Raw genomic sequence first — 20,244 nt, forward strand, 5'->3', positions numbered from 1 at the left:
ACATGTGTTAACATGGGATAAACACATGCTTAATCATGCTGGACAGTTGTCACTGTTGTGAAATACCAGAAAACTGCACAGTGCAGTAAGCAGTAACAGAATGAAAAGGATTGCTAGGAATACATCTTTTGGGTCATAAGTAGAAAAGAACTTAAGAATCATCCTCATTTTATGACACATCTTTTTTTTTTCCACTTAGAGCTGATTTATTTACACTTGTCTTTTCTATGAAATACAGCATATGTTAAGAAAAGGTTGTGAAACCTAATAACCAGCACAATAAGTAGTATAAAGCCAATACCTATGTACAGTTACTTAGGTCTGGAAATAGCTCACTGCCATCTTCCCTAGTGTGCTCTGTATTTTTCTTCCTAATTGCAACCCTTTCCTACCTCAGTCCTCCAACCATAATGTTTATGTTCATCATTTCCAAGCACACACCTGCTATGATGTATATATTCAATTTTTTTTGGATCATCTAATTTGGAGCTGCTTTACGAACCCACTAGTGGTTATGCCTGAATATGCCTATGTGCACACTCACACACATCTTCCCACACACCAGCAAGTAAGAAACTCATTACTTTAAAACAAATTAGTTTTACCAGTTTGACTCAAGTCTTTGGGTATTTTCAAAGGTAAAATAAACATCCCAAAGTGAAAGATTTGCTAACACTGAAAATATACCTAAGAATTTGATAGACTGAAGACCTGCTAAAAGGGGACCTGAAACAAGTAGGGAAATGCATCCTTCCTAGAGTGAGAGCTGCAGGGTTTACAGAAAAAGCAGTTCACACCCTGGAGTTGGCTGACATGAGTTCTAATCCATTTGTGCCACAGACTAGTTGTGTTATCATTTCTCTGAGCTTTAGTTTCCTCCTATGCAAAGAGAAGATTATGTCATCTATAAAGATTCAAAGTAATGAGTACACGATGGTTATTCATACCAGAGATGCATTTTGGTCATGGGTCAGTGACATTAATCTGTCCGATGGGATTGGCAGTGTGATGCCCTCCTACCTTTCTTGCTGTTTACTTTACTTTTGTATTTCCTGCAGGAACGATTCCAGGTGAAGAATCCTCCCCATACATACATCCAGAAGCTCAAAGGCTATCTGGATCCAGCTGTAACTAGGAAGGTAAGGTGGATTTGTTTCCACTCTTTTGTTGTTGCTTCCTCCTTAGTGGACAGAATCCTCCTGCATTGGGAGACTTTCTTTCCTTTGCATTAGTCACTGCCAGAGCTCCAGGAAAACAACCTTTGGAGACCAACAACACGAGAAGACAAAGAACAGAAAACATCGTCCACACTTAAAGATGTGTTTCAAAGTATTTTCCTGGATGGGAGTCATGTACTTCTGAAGGTTACTGATTCACTGGTATTTCCAATTAAACAAGGCAGTGAATCCAGTCCAGAGGTGTTTAGGCCCCAAGCAAAGCAGACCTTGCAAAGGGAATACTTGTCTTTCATGCCTTGGTGCATTTCCAGAGGCCTTGAAATATCACTGGGGCTTTTTCAGCCCAGCTGTGCACTTATGTCCTGTGTTGTTCCTTCTAGCAGCTTCCCTGGCCCCCTCCCCTGCCCTTAGCTCCAAGAAAGTAAGGAGAGAATAGCTGATTCCATTCTCAATGGACTCTCCTTTTACAAACAAACCCTGCTTTGTGCAGTCACACAATTGGTTTAAGCTGATGCCTTGTTGTAAGGCATGTAGCCTGGCACAGCTCTGCAGGCCTGGCTCAGTCCTGGGATGTCTCAGTGCAGTGCTGTCCTTGCTCAGGATGAGTGAAGGGGCTCTTTACCAGATAGCACTTGTTTTTCCCTTGACCTTCCACAACTCCCTCTTTGAAGGCTCAAGAAAAAATATCTCAAGCTGAATTCCTTGTGTTGTTTGAGTGTGTGATTCATGAGAAAAGAAAGGCACACTCTTCTTGGTGAGCCATTCTTTCCAGGCCTCTTGACTCTTGTTTTAAATTTCTTTTCTCCCTTTTCATCATCATCTACTCTAGCCCTTCCTTATCCATACCCCCAAAAGAGTCAAGCACAGGAAAACAGCTATTATTTCCTTTTAGAAGCTTCCTGGCTGGACTTTTGTCCTATGGCTAACATGCAGTGAAGGGGAATTATATCTACAAGTGATGAACATGGAGTACAACTATTCACTGTTGGCTTCATGCCATAGAAGTCTCAAATGTGACATAGCTTGTTTTCTATGGATGTCCCTACCACCTCCAGGCTGGATGGCTTGGACTCTAGCACCAGGTCTGAGCTGAGTGGGATTTGGAAATGTCTGCTTTAGTACATGAGACTGATATCTCCCTTCACACAGACTCCATTCCATTCCATAGCCATTCTTTCCACATTTTTCACATTGTGCAATGAAATCAGAAAATATACAAACTCCCAGAGAGTGCTACCTCGTCTCCCTGCCTGAAGCCCATGAAGGAGTTGGTGCTGAAGGGACTGAGGCAGATTTCTAGTCTTGGGTCTCTTTCAGGTCATTTACTTCTGGGTCAAGACAAAGAACGAAACAAAAACTGTCAATGTGCTTCTTAGAAAGTGTTTTGCCCTTAGAAATAAACTTCATAAAGAGGAGCAGACTGCGAAGTGGCTGTTTTGACCTTTATTCCTGACATCTCTACTCTGAACCATGCATTGTGTCTAGTTGGCCTTGTTTGATCTGTGTCTTATCTTTCACAATCAGTCATTCAGATCACAAAAGATAAACTGGATGCTGGACTAACCACCTCTGTTCTAGGAAGATTTCTGTCAGGAACTGGCAGTAGGAAAGGATCTGCTCCATACAATATCATTGTAATTTTTAAATTCCAGAAAAAAAGATGATTTGTTTTGAATAAGGCATGACTTGCAGTTAAAATGAGCTTAAAATTCTCAGCTGTAGTATGGTGTGCAGTGAGGCAGGGAGGTGATTTCAAACTGGGGCTCTACATTTTAGCCAGTCTAGGCTGGGCAGTCTTCCTTTAACTGTGGCTGCCATCCTTAAATACTTCATTCATTAATCTTTGTTCAAATTGAACATTTGCTTTTTTTTTTTTTAATTCTTAGGCATATTCTGTATAGGTTTTCTTCTAAGTACTTTTAAATGAAACCCTCTAGGGCAAGGAAGGAAGAGCCTAAATTAGATAGCTCTGAGATCAGAACTCTCCAAACCAGCCTCATCATTTAATACCAGGAGATTATTAGCCTGTGCTTTGGAGGAGAGTGTTTTTATGTCTGCATGGAAAAAGGCCACACAGACCATGAAGAAAGGAGTCTGGTCCTTTGCTGGCATTGCCATTATCAAAAGAAACCTCTTGTATGGCTCACAGGGCTCAGCTGCTTTTCTGGCTCATCCCTGGGCCCCCTCCATCAGGGAGGGCAGGGAAAAGGTATGGACTCCTAGTGGATCCTCCCTGGCTCCTCCTTGCTGGTCCCCACAGGATTTCTCTTTGAAGTGTTTTAAAACATTCTGGGTGCATTTTAGAAGTACAGATGTTAGCACTTGTTTTTGTGTTAAGAAAAGTAGATGCCAAGGCTTCTCTGCAGTCTAGATTCTAGATGACAATTGAACTGTTCCCAAGAGAATGTAATACAGGGGCAAAGTTGGTTTAGTTTGCCTCAGTTGTCAAGCACCTGCAAAAGTATAATGCCCGATATAGGCAGTGTGTAATGCATGGTACTGCTGCTGTTGTTACTATTAGCTCAGTGTTTTGATTTAGCTGCCTTGTTAAGATATATCTGTATCTACCTATCATCTATTCACCCATTTACCTACCTATCTTTATCTTAGCGATTTATTTGATCTTCTTTTATACCCTATTATGTTCCCAGTATGATGCTGTTTACCTTGTGTGTGACGATATATGCTTCCCTGAGGAAGCACAAGGCAGAGCTAGGGGCCATCAAAGGCTGTACTGAGCCACTCACAAGTATCCCTCATATGCAACTTGGAATGCTGAGTTACTTTCTAAAAGCCACCTGTGCAGACAGCCTGAGATTAGGGCTCGGACATGGGAATAGCTGCTGTGGAGCAGCCAGCACACCTGGAAACAGCTGCCTCAGCTGTGTGATCAGAATTCATTCTTTCCATTTAGTTAGTGCAGCATTGGATGTTTTGTCTCCTTTTTCTTCCTTTCTGTATCCAAGCCATAGAATTGCCTGCCCATGACTCTTTTCTACTTCATTCCTGATTTTTAATCTGCAAAACAAGACTTTAAAGAATAGGAGAACCTATTAGCCAACCCTCCTGCCCTACTCCCCTTTAATGCCAAGTACTGGGCTCAGCATTGTCATTTCTGGAAAGGGATTCAGGAAGCTCTGGGCTTGGCTGTTACTACAAACTACCCATGACCCTGCTGTTTTTTAGCCTCCCCACCTTCTTTTTTTGACAGAACAGGGGAGCACCTCTTTTTATTACCTATGTTCCACTTTATCTGGATTCTAAAAACCTGGGAAGATTGTTTTAGGTGCTTTGGAATTGGCAGTTGTGGAGAAGCTGTGAGAATGCAAAAAGCTTTCAGAAGAGATGAGGGGACAAGAACCTTCCTGTACTGAGGAGTGGTCCAGGTCTTCATTCAGCCAGGGGGTCCATGCATGTGGCACGATTCATGCAACCTTGAATTCTAGAATCCTCATTTCCAGCCTTCTTGACCTGGGACATCTTTTTCTGAAGCCATAAGAGCCATTATCTGCATCTTGGAGCTAGATTACTTTGTTCTCATTGTAGTTGGTGACAGTGGAGGAGAAAGGTCCTTCACATCCTGAGTTAGAATTTGCAAGGCTTTACCCCCTAGACACAGTGTAACAAGAGTGCCTGGGGTCGTAGCACAGATAGCCTGGACTTCTTAGAAGGCATTGCATATCAAATTTTCTTCTTCCAGAGTGCCCAAGACTATACTATGAAAAATGTTTCTGTAGAAAAATGTGTTTTAGAGAACTAATGTTCAGTGCAATCCACTGTATCTTGGAGTCAAGAGGATAAAGAGATAACGTACATTTACTCTCAGAGAAGGATTCCTTGAAGAAAGAAGCCCTGGGGGAGTCTTAAAGGACAAGAGAGATCTTGATTGGTGATAGAATAAAGAAGAGTGTTCTGTCTGCGTATGTGTGCATATGCACACACAGCTAGAGGAGTGACCTTCCAAGGGAAGACTAATTGGCAGAACTCTGTTTGTTCTGGGGACATGTTAGGTGGAACAGAAAAGAATCAACATAGCAGGCTGGAAGCTTTTCCCTTGCATAGCATTTGTAATTCCCTAATTCACTATGTCTAACTGTTTATGAAAACATGGGTTATGTTGAATACCTCTTTTCCTATAGAATACCTATTTTCCTGTAGCAGTCTGGAATTTTGGCATGAGTGAGGCAGAGCATGTCTGTGAGTCCAGCCCCCAGTGAAGTCCCTGTACTCTGTCTAAAGAACTTCATTCATGTTGTCATGTGATTCCTCAGAGAAAAGGACTCTAGTAAGCTTGCACCTGTTTTCCTGTGCGCTTCGTTCCTTGTGTCTTTTCTCTTTGTCCCTCTAGCTTGTACTCTTTTGCTGTGATACTTCATAGCCACCAGTCTGACTATATCCTGAGGCTCCATGAGTCCTCATAGTAAGTCCTTGAAAGTGGGGTGTTTTGGGGTCCCTAACCCAAAGATATATTAGTGAATATTATTCTATGTGTGGGAAAGGGAAAATAATCTCCTTAAAGACACTATATGAAATAAGTAACTTTCTACTACTTTCTCATAAGCTACATTTTATGATAAGGACTTGTGTGTTTTGCAAAAAAAAAAGAGAGGCTCACTTCTGAAATAAATCATATGGCATTGACTTTATTATAAGTAAGCTCCAGTTAAAGCAAGTGCTAAAGTATATTTTGTTAAATTATAGAAATTCAGGAGGCGTGTTCAAGAATCTACACAAGTGTTAAGAGAACTGGAAATTTCTTTAAGGACCAACCACATCGGGTAAGTATGCCCCATGAATATCTCAGCTCTTAATGCTAAGAAACTCAGTTCCATGGAGTTTCTGGCCAGAAAGGGATGGAAACAGGAGTGATACCACATGATCTGCTTCATTGCAAGCAGACTCGGTCTGACTCTCTCTTTCATACATGTCAAAGTCTCAGGACCATGAAGTGTAAATCCACTCAGAAAATAACATTCATGGAGTCTGCACAGAGCACTGCTGAGAGTTTCTTTCATGCAACACAGGTTTCTGTGCCTTAGGCCAGTACAACTTCATTACAGTCTCCCTTACTGCTGGGATGGTATAACCTACAGTACCTTAAAATAACATGATTTATCTCCAATGCAGAATGATGCCATTTATTGTATTCTGTAGCCTTAGTTTTGTCCAAAGTATGTATTTAACATTGGACAAGTTACTTGACTCCTCTGGGTTTTGACTTTTTGGGTTAACGATGAGAGAGCACTACGTACTTTTACATCTTTTAGAATTTTCCCATGACATTTTTTGCAGGTCTATGGAATTATATATGCATATTACACTATTATTGTAGTATATTCTATAAAATAGATATATTACATAAATATCAGTTTATCTCTGTTAGACTATGAGAGATAGCACCATTCAAATGGTTAATTAGCACAGTTATTTTAGAATAAGCTTTTTTAAATCGTAGAAATGATAGTGTGATTTACAGGTGAGAGACCTTGGGTGAGAATGTTATTTCCTAAAGGATAATGTGGTAGGTTTGTCACCTTAAGAACAAATGATGTGATTCTACCTTTTGTCCCCAAAAGTGGGCTATAGGAAAATGAATCATAGAATCATGATTATAGATCTAGAATTAAATTAAGGATTTCCTCATCCCTCGTTTTACAGATGAGAAAAGTTAAAGTCTATAGCTGTACGGCCAGGTGCTTTGTCTCAAAACTGCTGTTTTCTGAATTGCTTATGTTGGCAGCTCTTTTTCTGAAAGGAATTAAGATAATCAGGGCTCTGGGATCAAAGCAGTGAGGTCTGTCTATTGAGGGTGACAGTGGTTGTAGTTTATTACAGTTGGGCATCCAAACTTGGGAAATTGAAATACTTTCCGATATTTATGGATCAGGAACTTGATTCTGCTTGATATGGCCCAAACCTATGCCCTGGCACTTCTTGACTGAAAATGGTGGAATGAGTTACAGCCCAGATTGCTACAAATTGTCAAAAAGCATTTCATCAAGCATTGCTGAAATAATGTGAAATTGACCATCAACTACCAAAGCAAGACAATCATTTCCAATACAAAGTTGGCTGAATAGGCTGGGTAGGAGCCAGTGAATCTGCAAGCAATTGAAGTGATTTGTTGCTTAGGATTCTATAGGCATGCTGACAGGTTCTTACTTCTTTTATCTTCAACAGCTGAAAGTTTCCCTTGCCAACCACCTAGGTGAGACACTCTGAAAACTCTGACTTTAGCTGAAGAAAAATTCATGGAGATGTTTTGTCTGGTTGTATTCAACCAAGTACTGGCATAAACTTACATGCACTGATACCACAAAATAAGATTTTTACCTGTACCCCAAAAATGAAAATCTGAACTGGACTCCTCATTATGTCAACTAACTGGTTTGACCTTATTTGGGAAATTTTCGGAAAAATTACTTAATGGTGAAAAGAATCAGTTACTATCATGAGGAAATCTTCAATGCTATATAGATCCATAGGTTTTATTGTCCTCTTAATAAGATAATAAAAAGACAGTTGGGTGTCCATTTGTCTTCTGGAAAGAGACCTTGATTCAAACTTTTCCCATGCCCCTTTTAGTTTTTTGACTTACGTAAATTACATCAGTTCTATGCACTAATGATGTGACCTAAGTTAACTACTCATCTATAAAATGATAGTAAAAATATTTAACACAGAGGAAAGTTGTGAAGATTAAATGAGAGGACTTATAAAAGGCTTATTGTAGGATCTGATAATAGTATTCAATATATGATAGCTATGGTTTATTGTTATGCTTATTGCAAATAATATCTGATAATATTCAGCAACAGTATATAATATATCCAGGAATTCCATGTATAGAGTGTTAATTTTCTCTACCTAAAGTAACTGCAACACCTAGGAGATTGTGAAGACTGTGACTTCTGGAAATGAAAAAGAGCAATTACATTTCAAATCTATTTGCCCTGAAAAAATTATTCTTGGCACATACTTGCATTTCAAGGTTAAAGTCTTGAGCTTTGCTGAGATAACATTTAAGCTGCAGCTTTGTCAAGCAAAGGGTCTGTTCTGAGTTTGATATAAGCTTAAAATTCTATAAATCAATCTTCTGAGAATGAAAATTAATTTTCTTTGAGCCAAATTGAAATAAGACGGGTTAGGAATAATCCCACTCATTCACTGTTAGGAACTATGGCAATGGAGAAGAATGGGATTATGACTTATCTCAGCCCCTGAAATGACTTGAAATACCCTTGAATGAATCAAGTGCCATTAGAAGATCAGTGAGGCCTGGTGGTTCATGTCTGTAAACCCAGTTACCCAGTAGGCTGGTATCAGGGGAGTGGCAGTTCAAGGCCAGCCCAGGCAAAAGTTGGCAAGACCCCTTTTCAACCAAGAAGCCAGTGCCGTGGTTCCAGCTACATGAGAGGTATAAGTAGGAGGATCAAGTTCTGAGGCCAGCCCTAGGCAAAAACTCAAGACCCTATCTGAAAAATAACTAAAAGCAAAAAGGGCTGGGAGTGTGGCTCAAGTGGTAGAGCACCTGCCTAGCAAGGATGAGGCCTTAAGTTCAAATCCCAGTACCACTAAAAAAAGAAAGAAAGAAAAAAAAGCCTGTTACTTACATCAATAGTTGTCAAAATTCTGGGTGCCAGGACTCCCATACATTCTTTAATTATTTTGAACCCCAATAAGTTTTTCTTGACATGAGTCTAATTATAGTATTTTAACATTAAAAAGTAAAATTGATCAATTTTAGATGTATTGCATGCAATTTAATATCTAAATATATAAATTTAAAATAAATGTATTAACATTTATTATGTATTATATTTATTTATGTATTAATAATGTATTAATATATGTAACATACTTCATGGAATATAACTATTTTCCAAAATCAAAAAAAATAGTGTCAAAAGTAGATTTTAAAAAACATTTTTGTAAATCTTTTAATTATTTGGATAATAGAAGGTACCTGGAATCTTTTGAATCTACATTCAGTTTCTTGTGATATAAATTTAAAGAAAACTTGACTTTTTACATATACTTACTTGGACTGAGGAGTTTTTAAATAGTTTTTTTGGGTTGTGGATATTCTTTTTTTTTTTTTTTTTTGATGGTATGCCAACATTTAACAAGAAGTCACATTAATGAAGGTTTTTTGCTCTATAATATTAAAATGTGTTTGCGTGGTCTTGCAACTTGAATGGCTCTTTTTATCCACAGATCTTGTAACATGATTTCCTAACCTAGTGCAGTGCTCACTTGGAAAACATTGTTTCACTCAGTTATTATTCTGGAAAACATTGTTTCACTCAGTTATTATTCTGTTCTTTCAGTTGTTGAAACATCTTATTCTATAATTTTTAAAAAAAATTATGTTTGTTAATAACTTTTAGTCTCAGAATATACTTTTAAATGTTGGGAAGCTATCAAATTGGTTGTGAAGACAGGTTTTCTAAAATTCTTATTTCTGCTTCAAAGTTCAAATTTTGTCATTGATGATAAATACTGCCTGTTTTGCCCCAAATGACAGGCTCACTTCATTTTTGAGGAAATGTTTTTCAGATACCTGTAAGTCTGTCACTGTAGTTCATAGGTTATTTTTACAAGTAAATTGGCATTCTAAGAAAAAGGCTAGTTCAGCTTGCCACTCAAACAAGTGCTTTTCCTTGAAACAACTGTGATGCCCAGATTTGCAACCCATGTGTTTTATGTGACCTTCCTGTTTTGTCATACAAAACATCAAAAAGATGTGTATTCAAGGACCGAGTTTTAATAAAATCAGTCATTTTTATTGTTTTACTTAAGTGAGGCTGGCTATTTCCCCCCCTTTCCTGATTGCATGATGTGAAGAATACAACAAATTCATAATTTTTTGGTGACAGCACATTTATCTGCTATTTCTTTTTTAACACCCAGAATGTCAACAGAGTAAAAACAGCTAGCGTCTTATATATACACACATGCACATGCACACACACACACACACACACACACACTTTTTGTGTGTGTGTGACTGGGGTTTGAACTCAGGGCTTCACACTTGCAAAACCAGCACTATACTGCTTGAGCCATACCTCTAGTCCATTTTTAACTCTGGTTATTTTAACTCTCAAATGATTTGCTTGGGCTGGCCTCAAACCACGATGTTCCTGATTTCAGCTTCCCAAGTAAGTAGGATTACAGGCGTGAGCCACTGGCGCCTGGCTGTCTTAATATTTTTTAAGAAGCCAGTGTTAACACTCACAGATGCCCTGAGAGGATTTCAGGGACCCCTAGTGATAAGTGGGGTACACTTTGAGTACCAGTTTGCAATACTTCCCAGCAATAGATTTGGTGATCGAAGTCAAATTTGACTCATGCTTTTCTTTCTCTTATTTTCTATTTTTTTTCTGCAGTTGTCTGTATACCTCTCTAAAGAAGAAAGGCAGAGGGAAGTCATCATTTGTTCTTTTTCCTTGTGTATATCCTAGTCACTTTGTCTGATCTTGGAAATAAACCAAAGAGGGTCCCTGAATACTTAATTTCCCGTATGAGAATAGCAAGGTTCTGATATTTGAGGAGGTGGGGTGAACAAAACTTAGAAACAAAGCTTTGAGAACCTGCAGTAAAAGCAGTGACTATTATGTCATTATGTCCCTTCTTTGGATACAGTTTTTCTGGCACTATTTTCATTATCCCTGTCTCTTTTAAATATCGGACTTGGAATTTGCCTAAATTCAAATTTGCAACATATGGTAATTGCATTTGAATCTGTGAGACCCTTGGGAAGTAATGCGTGCTGTCAGAGTCAGAAATAATTCTGCTTTCCAAACCTATAATCACCCAATTTGAAACTGTTTGCCATTGGCAACATACTAAAAAAAAAAGTCTTGTGTAGCATGCGCAGGAGAGGAAAATGGAAATAATTTATTCCAGAACCCCTAAATACACAGTAGTCCTTACATGGTCAAATACATCACTCTGCAAAATGAGGCATCACACTTTTTAACGCTTTTAGATTCAAGATACTGCCTTCTTTCATTTTACCTATTTTCTTTCTTTGTCTTCCATCTTCATGGAAGTTTGTTGTCAATTCTTTTTTCTTCTATGCAGAATATCCAAACAGGTAAGGGATAGGGATCAAGAGGACAGGAAAAGAGTAAGGGCTGACTTCTTTTTTTTTTTATAATCCTTATTTTTCTTATAAAATCTTTATTGCTGAAATGACTTTGCACATTGTTATCATTGACAAAGGGGGCAAGGTAGTAATAATAAGGTAGTAATAATAAGGTAGACATAAATCCTGAATGATTTATGTCTCGTTGCTTCCTAAGTCACCTACCTAGGGGTGACACCTAGGGGTGTCAAGGCCACAGCAAAGACCCAGGAAACATTTTGTAGTTTGGAGAAAAAAGTTCACTGCCTGAAATTAAACCAGAGGCAGAACCTGTTATGTATATCCTTTCGGGCTTTTTCTGACATAGGCAGCAGACTCTCGACTTTGACATTGTAAATTGTCTTTAAGGCATTTTCAGAGTCAGGAAATGGAGATGGACCATTGGTGAGGATGTTTAAACCAAGTGAAAGAAACCAATTAAAATTTATTCCTACATTAAAGTATATGCATATGAGCATGCTGAGTCAAGAGATTTGTAGCTCTAGCTGTTCTCAGCTGTTCCCTACTTTTTTTGGTTGTTTACTTTTTCATGTCTTGGTCTCCTGTGCAGTTTGGGGCTGCACTTCCCAAGTGAGATGGAGGTGCTAGTGGCTGAGTCAGTGGCGGGGACCTAGGGTGTCCTGGAGGATCTAGACTCTTTAGAGCCAGTGGCTTTTTTCATCTCCTTAATTAGTGGGCAGCTGAAAAAGAATATGTGAAACCTAGACTGTCCTAAAAACTCTGGCCCTCTGTGGTTATTTTCATGTTCAAAAGACACCCACCTCCAAGGGCCAGTCTGTATTGTGCAACCAAAGCCCACTGGCCAGACCATTGGAAAAGGCAAGGGAGGAGCCTGAGGCCCTAGATTTAAGGACCAGTAATCATCCAGTCTTGATAGTGAGTTCCCGTCTCTCTTAAGTCTGCCAGTTACAGGCTTTTTTTCCTATTTCTAAGCTTCTGATTATCAGCGTTTAAAAATGTTCAATGTCTCCTGAGACTTAGCAGCATAGGGAGTAATTACGTATGTAGAGGTGGATGTCGTGAGATCGTATATGTGGCTGTCTTGGGAACTTTAACATTGACCTGCAGTTAGTTGTGATCAGGTCTCGCAACAAAACTACTTTGTGAGAATGGATGGCATTTTCTTTGCAAGTGTTGCTACTCTAGGTTCCTCTTAAATGTTATGTGCTTACAGCTGTGTAAAGGGCATAGTTTTTATGGTAGCCTGTCTGAGGCACTTTGGGGGGAAATATAAGTCAAATTGTCTAATTCCCAAACTTGCTGTCTCCTTCAAGGACCTGTAGACCTCAGTTTACATCATGGAGATGACAGGACTATAGAGAAAGGTACTTGAAGATAAGATGGACATCAAATGAAACATACACACACACACACCCACACCCACATCCACACACACACCCCCTACCCCAATCCCTAAATTAAAAAAAAAAAGGCATCCTGAGTCCACAACATTTATTTTTTTCTTCCTTGAGGGCAAAGATCTCAAGAGGCTGCTTATCCTTAAGGACACATAGTAGGATTGTCCTGCTGTCTTTTTAACAGTTATCAAGTTTGGCTTCCATAGTAGTGGTCATATCCATAATTGGGCAGCCTTGCTGGCATGGTTTTCATGGAAAAAGCTATTGCTTTGGAATGTAAGTGGCAGATGTCCCTTCTAGTGCAATTTCAGTGACATTCACTGATTTTTTCACTTGCTAATTATTGGAGTTTCACTCTGAGGAGGAAATCTGTAAAATGGGTGATGGGTCTTTATCCTCAGTTCCTAAAGATACTGTTTGACCACTCTATCAGAGTTATTCTGAAGAGCAAATGAAAATTGATAGACATTCTCAGGGAAATGGTAAGTACCATTCAAATGCAAGGTAGCATGATTTAAAAATGAATCTTTAAAAATTGTCACGTGTGGTCCTGGGTGATGGTCTGTCATACCTTCAGCCTTTTAAAAGGTTTTCACATTCATGGAAAAAATTAAGCAAATCATTATCCCTATTGAATTTCCAGAAGCCCATTAACACTGGCCTCTCATTGGCTGGTTTAGTGGTTTCTTTCTTCAGCTTAGAGTGCCAAGAAGGAGTTGAGCGTGGATTTGGAGTCATGCCTGGATTTCAGTGGCTGTGGCGTCAGGTCCCCAGTCTGCTGCGTTCTCTGTGCAGTCTTGGCTCCTTCAACAAGCAGGCTCTGGATCAGTTGTGCTGGAAAAAGTACATTTAGAAAGTTCCTTTTTTAGAAACTTTTTTATAGGCTATCTTCAGTCTCCAAAGGAATACCATGCAAGAATGGGATGTGTATACTTCTTGCTCCTTACTCTTCTTGCACAGGGAAATGTTATGGTTTTCTACCCTGGGGTGAAGTCCCTACCTCATGTGAAAGAGGCTAAGTTTTCCTGTGTATTTACTTTCAGACCTTAAATGTTTCTGGTGGAAAAACAAAAATTCCCATGGGGTCCTTTCCATGTGATCAATCTCTCCACTGATTTTTCTTTTCCCCTCACCAGATGGGTCAGAGAATTTTTGAATGAAGAGAACAAAGGCCTTGATGTTCTAGTGGAGTATCTGTCATTTGCGCAGTACGCAGTAACGTAAGTAAAGCCTGGCTTGCTTGCATTTGCATTTCATGAGGTCACAAAAGATGCAGCTCAGTGGTAAAATTATATACCATACTGAAGGCAGAAACCCAGAAGCTGATGTGGGAGGGTCTAAGGAGATTTGTTTATGTTTTTGTAACTAAAAACAAATCCCATAATTGATATTAGAAATGTTTTTAAGGCAGAAATAAAACAGGTGAGTAAAACTCACCCTTTGTGGGGGAAATCACCCTTGGAAGAACCTGTATTTATAAAGTACTTTCTTTTTTTATTTTTATTTTTTGTGGTACCTGGGATTAAACTAAGGACCTTGAACATGTTAGGCAAGTGCTTTAACACAGAGCTATATCCTGAACCCCCCAAAAGTGCTTTCTTGGTGGTTTAACTTACACGGATCTGTATGGTAGACCACTAGCAGTTCCTAAGAGAGGTATATGGTATATGGTTGAGTGACTAAAGCAAGATGCAGAATAGTGAATGGCTTTAATTTTTTAAAATTTTGAGGTGCTGGGGAATTGAATCAGGGCCTTGCACGTGCTAAGCATATATTCTTAGCATTGATCTACACTCCCAACTCTGGCTTTTAATTTTAAAAATGATATGGCTGAGTTGTAGGTCAATGATAGAACACTTGCCTAGCTTTCATGAGGCCCTGGGTTCAGTCCCCAGCACTCAGAAGAAAGAAAGATGTATGTATGTGTATTTGTATATGCTGGTGAATGTAGAGAAAAGGATTGCAAAAAAAAAAAAGAGTGACATAATAGCCTTGGAGGAAGGAACAAACGAGGCTTACCCTTTTTACTTTATATGTGTTTGAATTGTTTTGATTTCCTGCACACAGGCTCAAGGGGGAAACAGAGCAGAGTAGGAAAAAAATAACTTTCTTAATTTTGGTTTTGTTACTTTATAAAATTCTCCCATTTTCTTGGCTTCTGGAATGGTTTACAGCAGGACTGAAAGTGTACATTTTCTCCTTTAATCAGAAAGCATTCCAGCATCCACAAATACTACTGTCTTAACACAGATTGAGGCAATAATAGTATGCTTTAAATTTGATTGAAAAGATACTTCAGCCCAGGTGGTTGGTTTTCTCTCTCTCTCTCTCTGTCTGTCTCTGTCTCTCTCTGTGTGTCTCTGTCTCTCTCTCTCTGATGTCTTTTTAAAAGCAGTCACTTTTTTTTTTTTTTAACATTGCTTCACTCCAAAAGAGTCCTGAGAGCTAACCAGATATTATAATCCCCATCACTTCCCTGAGAATTTTTCTGGAGAAAGCTATAATTAGTCTTACCTTACAGATTCAGAAAGTAAACTAAACTGTTAACTGAAACCGGGTTGATGTGTTTCTGTTTTGATACCTCTCATTTCTTACATAAAATAGTCTAAAAAAAAAAAAAACCCCAATGGACAAATTCATATCTTCCTGAGAAATTGTTCTCTGAAATATAATCCTAGTAGTAACATAGCATGTTTTTCTAAAAGATATTCCTTACCTGTCTTCATTACATCACAACCTACTAATCTATTTCATGCTTCATATTATATGGCAAATAATATTCCTTGTTGCCTATTTTAAAATCTAGTGTAATGTTTATAGAATTAACTAAGAACTAACAAAATCAGGAATAATGAATAAGAATGACATGTCATATGTTCTTTGTTTGCCATAATGAACACTTTACTTACATGACAATAGAGCTTGTCATCCTGGTTTCCCAAATGTACCCTCACATAGGAGCAATAGGAAGAGGTCATGGTACAGTGTGGGAACTCTGGTAGTCTACTGCATCGGACAGTAGTCAAGAAGAGATCAGAACTCGGAGTTCTTATGTCCTAATCATCCACACACCAGGTGTGTTTCCTGGTTTTGCTCTATGTGAGTGGGGATGAACTGAGAGGACCGAAGGGCTGAATGATGTCAGGGTTGCAGAGACCTGGAGAGTATGATGGCACCATGAGTGATCTTGGGTTGCCCTCTCAACTTCTCTCCTCCAGTCTCAGCCATAGCGTTCTATTTGGGGCACTGAAGTTTTCTTAGATTATCTACTTTCATTTCTCTTCTGCATTGCTTCCTGCATCCACAGGCAGGAGGAAATTGTCTTTGATCAGACCCCTGCATTGCCTTTGGGCATCAGCCTCTGCCATCTTAGCATCCATCACCTGGCTTCCTGGTGACCATCAAAAGAAGCACTTCATTTCCACAGTCATGCTTTCATAAAAATTCATAAATTATTTCCAGCACAATGTTTTCTCCAAGATCTCCTAAATATCCCAGAGGATATTAATTATAGCTGCTGTTTTTTCTACTTCTGATCAGGTGTTGCCTGGTGGAGCTATGGGTAGAAACACTTAATACAAAGTCTTTTGAGAAAGCAGTTACGGATTTTGTGCTGGGGGGGAAAATGCATGGAGCACAAAGGCTTGTCTGTTTAAAACTTTGTTCCTAAAACTGTACAAGAATGAGCAACTTAACTTGCTATTTATTCTAACATGGTTAACATGAGTAATAACCTCAAAAAATGTCAGAGAAACAAGGCTCTTACTTTAAAGAGCACCACATTGGGAAGAGATTCCAAAATCAAAGCAAATCCATAACTACAAGAGTAATGTATCACATATGGTTGGAAATGCACACTTGCCAACACACTAAGAGAAAATGCTCGGTGAAAATTGATGGGTAGGAATAAATTAGACTATGCCTAACATATTGACTTGTTAAAGCAAAACGAAGACAGCTGTAAGATCTTTTTCCCTCTCCTCCAAACACAGCAATGTTAATAATTGGTAAGCTAGCAAGCCTTAAAGTAAAATGCAAATAATACAGCACTACTTACGTTTTTGCTGTTTATTGCTGCATGATTCGTTTGCCAGGGCCAGGGTTTGTCATTCTGATGTTTACAAAGCTTACACAGAGACCATAGAAATTCTATTGTAATTACTTTTTCATTCTCTTTTTTCTGCAAAGACTGTCCATGCTAAGGTGCAGGTTGATTCCAGGAACAGCAAGTTCTCAACATCCCTGTGTGTGCATGAAAGTCAGTTTCTAAGTCTTCAGTGTTATTCCTCTTTTGTTTCAGTTTCGACTTCGAAAGTGTGGAAAGTACTGTGGAGAGTTCGGTGGAGAAAGCAAAGCCCTGGAGCAGGTCCATTGAGGATCTGCACAGAGGGAGCAACTTGCCCTCCCCTGCGGGCAACAGTGTGTCCCGCTCTGGACGACACTCAGCACTGCGGTGAGTGCCTTTAGGCAAGAGCCAGCTTCAGCAGTGTGATCCCTGTAGTATGTCAGTGCATCTCGCGATATGACACTCTCATTTCTAGTCATCTAAATGAAAGTATCTGGACAAGTTCATGGGTTCTTCCCTTGGCCAGTACTCTGTAGATTTAAAGAACTTCCTGGAAATGCCACACCTTTAAGTGAGCACAGAAAGTAAGGAAGTTCTGCCAAGTGATGCAGCAGAAGAATCGGGAACAGGTAAGTTTCTGAAACTGGGTAGGTGTTGACATCTGATGTAGGTGCTGTTTCTGGCTTGGGACAGCCTTTGGAAATCTGAGCATCTAAACAGCCCCTCGTTGCTCTTTGTGCCCCTCAGGTGTGTGTTCTGTGGGATGTGTTCTTAGTTGAAGGTGCAGTATGATGAGTGATTTTTTTTTTTTTTTTAATAAGATGCCTTTAGGCAGTGTTCTTTTGTTTGGTGTGCTGCAATTGTCAACTTGGTATTTCCTTTTGAAGATTCAGTATTACATCTCTCCTTGTGAGATATTGCCAAGTTAAGGGAGGACTGGTACTGAGTACCTATGCCAGTTATGGGTATGCTAAAGTACTTCATTCACTCATACTTGTGATCTTTCACTTTTTAAAAATATTTTCAACTACTTGAGAGGGAGCCATCAGGAGCATTGCGGTTTGAGGCTAGCTCAAACAAAAAGTTTGCAAAACCTCATTGCAACCAGCAAGCTGGACGTGGTACTCTCACCTGTGGTCCCAGGTTGGTAGGAGGATTGCAGGTCCAAGGCCAGTGCCAGGTAAAAATGCAAGACCCTATCTGAAAAATGACTAAAGTAAAAAACAAAGGTCTGGGGCATGGCTCAAGTGATAGAGGGCCTGCCTAGCAAGCATGAGGCCTTGAGCTTAAACCCCAGTACTGCCTAAACAGCAACAGAACTTTTTTGGAACTTGTGTAATTTGTCAGGTACTGTACTTACAGTTAATTATAAGTGAGTAGGTAAATCAACACTAGTGCCTGTCAAGATAGAGCAAGTTGACAAAGGTTTCTATGTCCATGAGTCTCATTCAAAATTTTTTATTAGTAAGACCTTCATTCCCAAATGTTGCTTATTCTTTGTAGCTTAAAATTTTTCTCTGATTTATTTTAGACATGATCCAGTAAAGTGACTTATTTCTCTGAGGGTTTAAGACTGCCATGAGTTTTGGGTCACCGCAGGAGAGTCTATATGTCAGATGCCAGTCAGTGCATAAGGCTCAGACCTTTCACATTTGGTTGCCTCTTAATTACCTCTGTCCCTTTGACTTAGGTTTTGGCCATGGTTATGAAAAGGTTTTTGTTTTTTTAAATCTCTATCATGAAGTTTAGTTCTGTTGAAGGAGTTGATGTGTCAATATGACACCTCCAAGAAACCATTCAGATTTTCCTTGTTAACAAATGCCAGAAATGCTAAGAGGTTTAGAATGATTTGATTAAAAAATAATGAGGATTAGTGTTTGAGTTCACTTCCTGGTATTTGCAGTGGGCCAAGAGCTATTATAACCTGCTAGTCTGCATCAACTGCCATGTGGGCGGAGGAATATGTGGGGCTGATTTGGAAGTTAAAAAAAGGCTAATTGTGCCCGAAGAGTTCTATAATCTCTTTGGTAGTCCAGTGGGAATTCTCACCATTAGTTGAACTGTAATTATATGTGAGGGATTTAATTTATAAAGTGCCCTTTAATCTGGTGTTTATAATTTCTTACTTAGAAAGTATTCTATCATATATTGGCCAGCTACCACCCTGACAAGGATTAATTTTTCTGATTAATAATTCTTTATGCCTTTTAAAAAATATTAAAGACTAATTCCTTGCAAACGCATTATTTCCAGTAGAGTGGGAGAATCAGGAAAATACGGGAATTATCTCAAGTCTAAGAGAGGGATGCTACCTGGATCCTGGAAGGCAGGATACAGGGGCATCAAAGACCCTGGTAGAATTCAGTTTACCAGGTAGAATTCAGTTTAAAGAAATTTGGTATTGGAAAGACATACCAAAAATATGGCAACAGACATGATGGAAATGCCATCTGGAAAAACACAGGTACTGTGTGACATTTCTGCTTGGCAAATATGCTTGAAGATGACCAGCTAAGAAACCAATATCCCATTCTTCTGCTTTACATTTCAACAGTTTCAAGGCCAGGAGGGGAAGATAGGAATTTCATTTGACTCAACAAAGTCAACACGGCAGTACTTTCATGCCCTTCTGTCTTGAAACTTAAGATTCTTGGTTTTGTTTTTAAACAATGTGTATTAATGATACTCCAACTCTGTGGTTCATGGATTTGTGCCTGGGTTCTGGTTCTGTACTTGGCCACTGGATAGCACTTGTGACTTTTAAAAACAGCATTCAAAAAAGTACAGTCATATGGTACTCGTTGCTTTTCATATACCCAAAGATTGTTTACTTTTTTTTTTTTTTCTCTTCCTTCTCATCCTCTCCCCCTTTTTCCTCTGCTCCCTACACTCCCTTCACTATTCGGCTTTCTTTTTGTTGTCCTCCTTTTACATTTCACCATCTTATTTCTGATTATCTTTTCTATATTGTTCTGTCTTCTCCCGTTTTTTCCTCTTGCTGTAATTCTGTTCATCTCATACCATCACCAGATTGGTTTCTCTGCCTGAGTATCTTCAGTTCAAATGGCACCAGAGCTGCTTCTCTCCCCGTTGCCTCTGGAGCAGCTTCAGTTTACATACTGATGATGAGGCTTCAAACTGGAACATCTCGTAAGTCACGAGTGAGAGTGACACCCAAGTGAGCTGTAGTGCATAGTGGCAGGATCTTACAACTGCTCTCCGTGTTATAATGTGACACCTTGTGACTTAGCACTAACCACTGCCCACTGTCCTGGGATAAAGCTCACCGCCTGCCCGATTCACTCTGTTATCATATTTTGATTCCTCATTTAAGGGATTTGAAACTTTAAGGTATATCACATTTTTCTTAATAATGTAGGTTTTTTGCAAAGAAAAAGGATATGTTCTGTAGAGATGCCTTATTCTGTAAGCTTTGTGTAATTAGTAAATATCTGTATATCCAAATATAGATTTCAGTTCTCTCTTCCC

General features: G+C 39.1%; 1 protein-coding gene across 8 annotated transcripts in view; it reads left to right on the forward strand.

Annotated features, from left to right (window-relative positions):
- Nucleotides 1-20,244, forward strand: part of Fmnl2 (formin like 2) — a 299,204-nt gene that overhangs the window by 188,465 nt on the left and 90,495 nt on the right. For all 8 annotated transcript variants that reach the window (XM_074070795.1, XM_074070794.1, XM_074070797.1 and 5 more), the window contains exons 3-6: nucleotides 1,059-1,139; nucleotides 5,880-5,956; nucleotides 13,826-13,909; nucleotides 16,990-17,142. In XM_074070795.1, the coding sequence (XP_073926896.1) occupies nucleotides 1,059-1,139; nucleotides 5,880-5,956; nucleotides 13,826-13,909; nucleotides 16,990-17,142 (395 nt within the window). The remainder of the gene's footprint in view (nucleotides 1-1,058; nucleotides 1,140-5,879; nucleotides 5,957-13,825; nucleotides 13,910-16,989; nucleotides 17,143-20,244) is intronic.

Source organism: Castor canadensis, chromosome 4 (genome assembly GCF_047511655.1).
Source record: "Castor canadensis chromosome 4, mCasCan1.hap1v2, whole genome shotgun sequence".
NCBI classification, from domain to species: Eukaryota; Metazoa; Chordata; class Mammalia; order Rodentia; family Castoridae; genus Castor; species Castor canadensis.